Below are 8,126 nucleotides of genomic sequence, written 5' to 3'. Positions count from 1 at the left end.
CGTTTCTCCTAATATGCCAAACGATGTAATAACTATGCGTCAATATTTGTTAAAACAGATTTGGGGTTTATGATTGATATTACTCGCAGATCTAGAACTATAGAAAGTGTAGGCTGTGTTAGGCGCCATCTAGCGGCTGTGCACATAGCGCGACCTTTCACGCAGAGTATTGTAAATGTGGCTGAGTGAGTCACACCATACAGATACAAAAGATGCACTTGCTCATCAGCTCAAATAGCAGGGATGATTATTTGCTCATGTTGAAACACTCCACAAATGTATGCATCTGAAACTAAACCCGTAGGGTATTGATACACGATACCACAGTAAAACATAGGACAACTGATGACCGAAAGTGGCATTATATCAATAGATTTATTGTTCTCTAAAGGCGCCTGTGTAGAACCAGCGATAGCACAGTGATTCGAGATGCTGTGGCGCCATCTGCAGGTACAACGAGGAAATAAGAAAAACGATTTATCAGCGTTCCACTGATATTTAAATTCCCCTTTGTCTTGGCCATATATATTTAAGCGTTTTGACTTTTAACATTGTAAGCAATTATATTTTGTACTTTTATATCCTTAATGAGCTTTTTTTTTTTGAGGTTATGACCTTTTTTCGTATGTGTTGTGTCAAATAGATTGGTGCAGATTTACATCTGTTTTAGCTAGTGCATTTGCATTAAAGTCAGACAGGATAATTGTGGTTTTTATGTTACTTTGTGTTGATTTGCATTTCTTTCTATCAGCATAAAAAAAGGACATGTCTGGCTGTGATAACATGCTCGGACATGCATGTACAGAAGATTGACCTAGTTTCAATGTAAGACTTTTATAGATCACTTTCTAAGAATCCCAATGGTCAAATGAGTGCCATTATATGCATCATATCTAGAGTAATTATGATTATTTTATTGTTCATTTACTTTTTTTGTATCAATTTTCACTGTGAGGAATGACAAAAATGCATTTATAGTAAACTGATCATTTTTTAATTAATAATAACAACATGATCACGACAGAAATAAACAGTTTATGAACATTCCAAGTTTACAGATACATCAGTGCATCATATGACCAAAGATGAAAAGAAATCAATAAAAAAAGACTGCAATAAAATGTCTTTTAAAAGACAAAATATCAACATAAAAAAAATAACATAAAAATGCTTCTGACACACCAGATCATGACATTTTTCATATGTACATACATATATAGACATAAACGATGTATTATTATTGTGTGGATATGTGCAATACTATACTACCTCTAAAAGGTACATTTAAAGCTAAATTTACAGCGGTTTAACGGAAGGGGTTCTAAGCAACAAATAATGCACAAGCAGAAAAAATAGATTTTTCCCTTTTCTAAATACACTCCTATATCACTAGGACTGATCATTTTTCAGTAGTGGAATCTCTTTAAGCATGTGGCTCCCTTACTAAAAAGGGGAAAATAAGATGTTACTAGATGCCCAAAAGTCCTAAAATGTCTCAAGTAATACAGACAAATGAATACATTTCCTGAATATACTAAAACTCAATGTGGACGCAATGCAGAGTTCAAAACAACACGACTCCTTCACGTTTCCATTGAAAAAGAATCATAATTTGTGCGCAGATGAATAGAACAATAATGTCCTAACAAATGGCTGGGTATAAAAAAAAAAAGTGCTATTATAGCATGACAGTATATTCATGTAAAAAATAAAAAATTAAGGAAAAAGGGGTCAGGCTGGGATGCTACAATGAAGAGAAAATGGCTATACTGAATCTTTCATCTAAAACAAAGCAATTTTTGTTTTAGATGCTCTCCTACATTTCATCAGATCGGTGCTGTTGTATTATAACTGACGTGGGTTTCTGCTCCATCCAGCTCTCCTTGGTTTTGCTCTGGCCGTCGTACATCACCGGAGACGCTGCTGAGTTCCTGTGGGACTCTGAGAGAGATGTGTCCGCTTTGAGATCTGACTGGGCAGGACTGGGGAAGTCAGCGGAGGAGTTGCTGTTGACCCCAGACTCAGAGTCAGACTGCTCGACCCGCTGGTAGTCAGGTGTGTGGTTCTGAGCGCCGGACAGCAGCACCTGGTTATTCTCTACAGTGGCCATGAGGAGGACATCCTGCTCTGGCACTTCTTTAGCAGACGTGGATATAATTTCGTCTTTCAGGATAGCTGGATAAGACCGGAGGGCTCGAGACATTCCTGGAAGGCAGAAGAAAAAACATGTTTTTTTTAATTATGCATAAAGCACCAGTGCTTAGGTAGAAAACTGATGGGTGTAAAAAAAAAAAAAAAAAAAACCTTAACACAATTGTTTTGATCCTTTTTGTAACTACAATAATTTAAGCAGCTTGTTTTACTTTTCGATTTTTTTAAACTTTACTTTGCTCCAGGCATATTGTAGTTAACCAAAACTAAAAGTAAAAACAAACGGTTACTTGAAATAAAATAACCGTTAACTGAAATAAAATATATAAAAAAAAATTAGTTTTCAGCTAGTTTTCAAGGCAACATTTCTCATTTTGTTTTAGTTTAACTTGAAGTAATAAAATAACTAAAACTAATAAATAAAAACTATAAAGACATTTAAAAACACTAGTAAAAATGACAAAAAACACACAACCAAATTGCTAAAGCGCTGACTAAACTTAACATACAAACAAAATGTAAAAATAAAAATCTATTTTAAAATATTAACAAGATACATAATAGTATATCAATGACACTAAAATGCTACTGTTGCACCTAGATATATATAAAAAAAAAAAAACATGAAGCTTGTATATTTTTACTATACTATTTTATATACTATTGTACTATTTATATATAACTTTAAACAGTGTTTATTTGAGAAATATTTAGAGCACACATGCTACTAATTTGAATGCAACTTAACACATTTTTAAATGAGGAAGTGTGTTAATTGGCATATTAGTTATTGATATTAACATATTAGTAATCTATATTAAATTAGGATCAAGAATTTTCACTGTTATTGATTACTGAAACTGCATTATTGTATAAGTTGAACAATACAGTACAACAAAACATGGCAGAAAACAAGCAGGACAACATTCCTCAGCACCCTATGGAAACAATGACAAACATTGTGCTCACCTGTAGATGACGTATACAGATCTTTCTGATTGCTGCTGCCAAAAGGATTGACTGAGGGGAAAATGATCAGACAGAAAGAAAGCAGGAACACCTGAAAAAGTGACAACAGAAAAGGTCAGGAAACACGTCACGCTGCCATTGTATTTATGTAAGACAGAAAGTTCACATTACGTACTGGTGAAAGATTACACTCATGCATCATATTACATTTATGATCAATACATGTGTTCAAATAAAACCAACTTAACAGAAGTACAACCCCAATGATAGATTACAATTCTATATAATCAAAATACTTACCATAATACAAGTGCTAGTCGTGGTGGTTTTTATCGTGGACATTTTCACCATAGCCTGTAGTTTTCTCAGCTGTTCAATAAGGGACCTTAGAAAACCAACAATTGTTGTTAGTAGCAATTACGTGTAATTATAATCTTCACTAAAGAGCACACGATGAAGGCTTACATGTTTTGTTTCTGCAGCATCTCAACTTTCTTCTGTAATTCCTGATTGTGAGCAGTGCAGATCGCAACCCTATGGTCATACACAATATTATTTCAATTACTTAAAACTAAGTAATTTACAAAAAATATTCCAATTTACACTATTGTTCAAAAGTTTGGGGTCAGTATGATTTTTTTTTAAGGAAATTAATACTTTTATTCAGCATTAAATTGAACAAAAGTGAGAGTGAAGACATTTATGAAGAGTTTTTCTCTCTACACTAACCTGTTCTCTAGGCCATCAACATAAACTTTCTTCTTCTTGCGACTCTCCTGAGCAGACTGCTTATTCCGGATCTTTCTCCTCACCCTCTTCAGGGTCCGTTCCTCTGCCTAAAGACACACAGCATTTTAGCTAACACTATCATGTTACGTTTCAAAATTTGTTGCATGGCTTCAATATGAAACCATCATAATTCAGAAACCACTTCTTACCTTTGTAAGAGGCATATGAGCTGGAATGGTTGCACCATCTTTCGCCAGAAGTCTCCTCTCCTCATCAGTCAAAACAATCTCTTTGAACTGGAACTGGAGACAAAATATGCACATTATATCGGAGTTGTCATGGTAACAATCTGCGGTTTTCTTAAAATCCTTTGAAATGTACCTGGTTGTCTGGTTTGCTGCTTTGTGTGGAGTCTTCAATCGTGAGTGAGCAGGGCAGCTCTGGGGAGAAGCCATCATCCATATCCATATCCAAATCATCTGACAGGAAGAAAATCAATCTTAAGATGGGACACTTAAATAAGCCATTTGAACAAAAACCAAAACAAGAATAATTCATACGTCTCTACACACCACAACAAGACCTTACCGACATCTATGAAGACATCAGACTCAGGGTTCTCTGATCGGACGCTCAGCAGGGCATCTGTGTCCTGTGGGAGGGTGTAGCAGTGGTCTGTCTGCACCACCTGGGACTCGTAGCTCTCCGTCATACACTCGGAGTAAAGCAGAGGCTCGATGCCTGGACTGGGGACGGTGTCTGTCTCGCTGCTATCGTGTGGAGGGGTGGTGTCCTCAGAGATGCCGCTGTCGCTGCCGTGAGGAGACTGAGACAAGCAGTTGATAGTCAGGCCGTCCTCTTCCTCACCCAGAAGACTGCTGAGAAAGTCCTCTGTATCCATTCCACTCAGCATCTGCAACAATAAAGTCTGTCTGTCTATTCTGAAACATTAAAGTGTGACAAACATGCAAAAAAATAAGAAATCAGGACCAACACTTTTTCACACCACTGTAGATAATGTACAATAATGATTTCTATTTAGTTAATAATATACAAAATACATTTATATAATTGTTAACAATAAATGTATTTAATCTGCAACAATAAAGTCTGTCTGTCTGTCTGTCTGTCTATCATGCACAATAATAATAATAATAATAATAATAATAATATATAAAACAATGCATATAATTGTTATTATATTATATAAATTTACATTACTACCTACATTACATTACATTATCTATCTATCTATCATGCACAATAATAATTATTATAAATACTTACATTACTACATAATTATTATTATATAAAAAAATGTTTAAAATTGTTAACAAATATCTATCTATCTATCTATCTATCCAACTATCGATCATGCACAACAATAATAATAATTATTATTATATAAATGTACATAACTACATTATTATTATTATATAAAATAAATGTTTAAAATTGTTAAATGTATATAATCTGCAATAATCAAATCATTAGTTATTCTATCCGTCATCTATTTTTTTAATCTTACATATTATATAAAATATAGAATACATTAATATTCCATAAATACACTCCATGCAGCATTTGACAAGATAAAAGCATTTGTATCTAATCACTATATTGCATAATACTATAAAAGGTGCCGTTGTATTTCATTTTTATAGATTTTCTTATCATATTCATATCAGACTATATTATAGCTTCTACGTGACAAAAAAAACATGAACTTAGATTTTTAGATTTAGATCACTGGACGTGAAGGTTACATACATCTTGCTCTGAAAGCAATTCCTCCAGCAAGTTATTCCCCTCTGTGAGGAACAGATCGCCGGATCCTGGGTCTTCATCTGGGAAGATTAGACCAAGCAGGTCTGTATTCTCCATATCCTCGCTTACTGACATCTGACACTGATTTAGAGAAGTAGAAATCAAATAAGACGATATGAAACGGGGCAGATCGCAGTGACACTGCGCACTGACAGCTCGATCAAGTTCAGACCCCGCCCAGTCATCACGTGACTGCATTTCCGTTTTAAACACAACACAAATGACAACTAACAACTTCACTGCATTAACTGTCCAGCGTACCAGTCAGAACCGCAAACATAAAATGGTTAAACTGTGCGTGACAAATAGTTTTAAAACTCATTAAACCCTGCAGCAAATGCTACTGTATGCCAGCTCTTTATAGCTCAGTGCAGATAATAATGTTACTAGTGCAAAGATGATACAGGTAAAATTTGAATCTGATTTAGTTATGTGATCCGATTGGCTACGTATTCAACACAGAATTTACAGATTTATTGATAACAATAATAACGCCGATAACAACGCTATTAATAAATAACGTTACAGAACAAAATCTAATACAACAGAACAACTGAATTATGATAAATGGAATATTTTATAGGAAGTAAATAAAGTATTTGGTAAAGCATGTGACAGGTCTGACATTTGACAGCTCTACAATAACTGTATTGTGAAGAATTGTGAATTTTTCTGAGGAAAGCAAAGTCGACCTCACAGATGCATCTAAAATGCTTTAAATAAACCCTTACCTCTGATGATCTTGAACCGAAATAAGATACGTAGACATGTACAACAAATAGGAAATGCCTTCTCTCTTTGTCCTGTTCCTTGATGAAATCACCCTCCAACGAGGCAAAAATTGCGTCATCACGTACGGGTGCGTCAGTACGTGCACGTATTCTGCGAAAGGCTTCCTGGGAGTTGTAGTGTAAAATTTCACGCCTCGAATTCGCCATTTATGAGGAAGACTGTGAAAATGTTATTGCAAGTTTAAATTGAAAAATCCTAAAAGCATCTGCTAAATGACTAAATGTAAATGTAATGTAAATATATTAGAGGCATACTGTAAAGGGAATGTTTGAAACAATGCAGTTCAAAGCACTTTATTACATTTATTGAGTACATTTATGACATGACATCCATGACATTACAAATGTCTTGCACTCACTCACTTGCAAACGTTCATACTTTCCATTCATTCATATAGACTACTTTATCAGAGGCATTCACTGATCTCATTTTCAACTGAAAAAAGATAACAAAAGAGGTATATCAAATATAACTAGCTGAACTATAGCTCCTGTGAGCTGACCATTATTATTCATATGTTTTCTGAGCATCACAGAATGATGCAGAGTTTAGACGTATGCCTAAGGCTCCTGTATGTCTTCAGACGGTCCTTTTTAGCATCAGTTCCGTTCACTACGTGAGTAACTACTGGCATGCTCTCCACCGCTTGTCGTTTATGTGCGCGGTGTAAGAGGATTCGATAGACTCCAGTGATGGAGCTCCTGCAGTCTTTGCCTTGGTTGTTGTGAATGTGGTCTGCGGTGATGCCAAGAGCCTCCAGGGCGTTCCTCACCTCTATCTCATGCTCTTCAAGCTCCCCTGGCTTAGACTCAGCCAGATGGAGCGGGTCCAGTTTGAAGGGCTCCATGGCCTTGGGAAACTCCACCGGCAGCAGCCACTCACAGCCCATCATCTGCTCTATGGTGTAGCGGTCAGACGGCTGGGGTTGCAGGATGCCGCGGATTAGTTTCTGGCAAGGGTCCGGCACCCAAGTAGGCACTGTGTACGTCCCATCCAGGATGCAGCGCTTCAGCTTGGCCACCGTTTCGGCACGGAAGGGCATGGTGCCGGTCACCATAAAGAAGAGCATGACCCCCAGGGCCCAGATGTCTACACAAACACCTATGTAGTGCTCGTCCCTGAAGAGCTCAGGAGCGGCGTAAGGGGGAGAACCACAGAAGGTGTTGAGGGTCTCGTCGCGGCGGCTGACGGTGCTGAAGCCAAAGTCTCCCACTTTAACGCAGGTGCTACAGGTGTAAAAAACATTCTCTGCTTTCAGGTCTCTGTGAATGATGTTATTGTCGTGCTGCAAAATAAGAAAGATAAACTACTATTAACTACTAAATATACAGATATTTTGAATTACAATGTTGATAAACTGATTTAACTGTATATATATATATATATATATATATATATATATATATAAATATATATATATATATAAATAAATCTTATATGTGAGTGTGTGTTAAAAAAATATATGTTTAATAATAATTTATCTTTTTAAAATGCCAAATTATTTAATAAAGTTTTCCGTGTAAGAATTGCATTTTAGAGGCTTCTTCGTAATAATATCATGACAGTTGTATCAGCAATTTTTACTTTACTACAGTATACTTCCCAAAAAATATCATTATCATTATTGTCATTATTTCATTTATATATAAGGTACACAA

General features: G+C 35.8%; 2 protein-coding genes across 3 annotated transcripts in view; both read right to left on the bottom strand.

Moving 5' to 3' along the window:
• Positions 1–1,573: 1,573 nt before the first annotated feature.
• LOC107667558 (cyclic AMP-responsive element-binding protein 3-like protein 3) lies at positions 1,574–6,500 on the bottom strand. 2 transcript variants are annotated; one of them, XM_016459245.1, is made up of 10 exons: positions 6,408–6,500; positions 5,620–5,757; positions 4,438–4,762; positions 4,231–4,328; positions 4,059–4,151; positions 3,850–3,956; positions 3,586–3,654; positions 3,421–3,505; positions 3,121–3,211; positions 1,574–2,205 (listed from the first exon to the last, which is right to left on the bottom strand). In XM_016459245.1, the coding sequence occupies exons 2-10, from the start codon at positions 5,749–5,751 to the stop codon at positions 1,817–1,819; spliced, it is 1,389 nt and encodes a 462-aa protein (XP_016314731.1). In that variant the 5' UTR covers positions 5,752–5,757; positions 6,408–6,500; the 3' UTR covers positions 1,574–1,816. The 2 variants fall into 2 exon arrangements, with proteins under 2 accessions (XP_016314731.1, XP_016314732.1); XM_016459246.1 differs by lacking the exons at positions 5,620–5,757; positions 6,408–6,500 and adding an exon at positions 4,856–4,933 and having other exon boundaries at positions 4,438–4,790.
• Positions 6,501–6,804: 304 nt separating this feature from the next.
• The window catches only part of LOC107667564 (serine/threonine-protein kinase NIM1-like), a 14,661-nt gene continuing 13,339 nt past the window's right edge, over positions 6,805–8,126 (bottom strand). The window contains exon 5 of the mRNA XM_016459257.1: positions 6,805–7,753. Coding sequence (XP_016314743.1) covers positions 6,998–7,753 — 756 coding nt within the window. The 3' untranslated portion in view covers positions 6,805–6,997. The remainder of the gene's footprint in view (positions 7,754–8,126) is intronic.

The sequence above is a fragment of the Sinocyclocheilus anshuiensis genome, unplaced genomic scaffold, assembly GCF_001515605.1.
Source record: "Sinocyclocheilus anshuiensis isolate Anshui unplaced genomic scaffold, SAMN03320099.WGS_v1.1 scaffold1132, whole genome shotgun sequence".
NCBI lineage: Eukaryota > Metazoa > Chordata > Actinopteri > Cypriniformes > Cyprinidae > Sinocyclocheilus > Sinocyclocheilus anshuiensis.
Note: the sequence above shows the minus strand (reverse complement) of the source record. Positions and strands in the feature narration are given on the sequence as shown.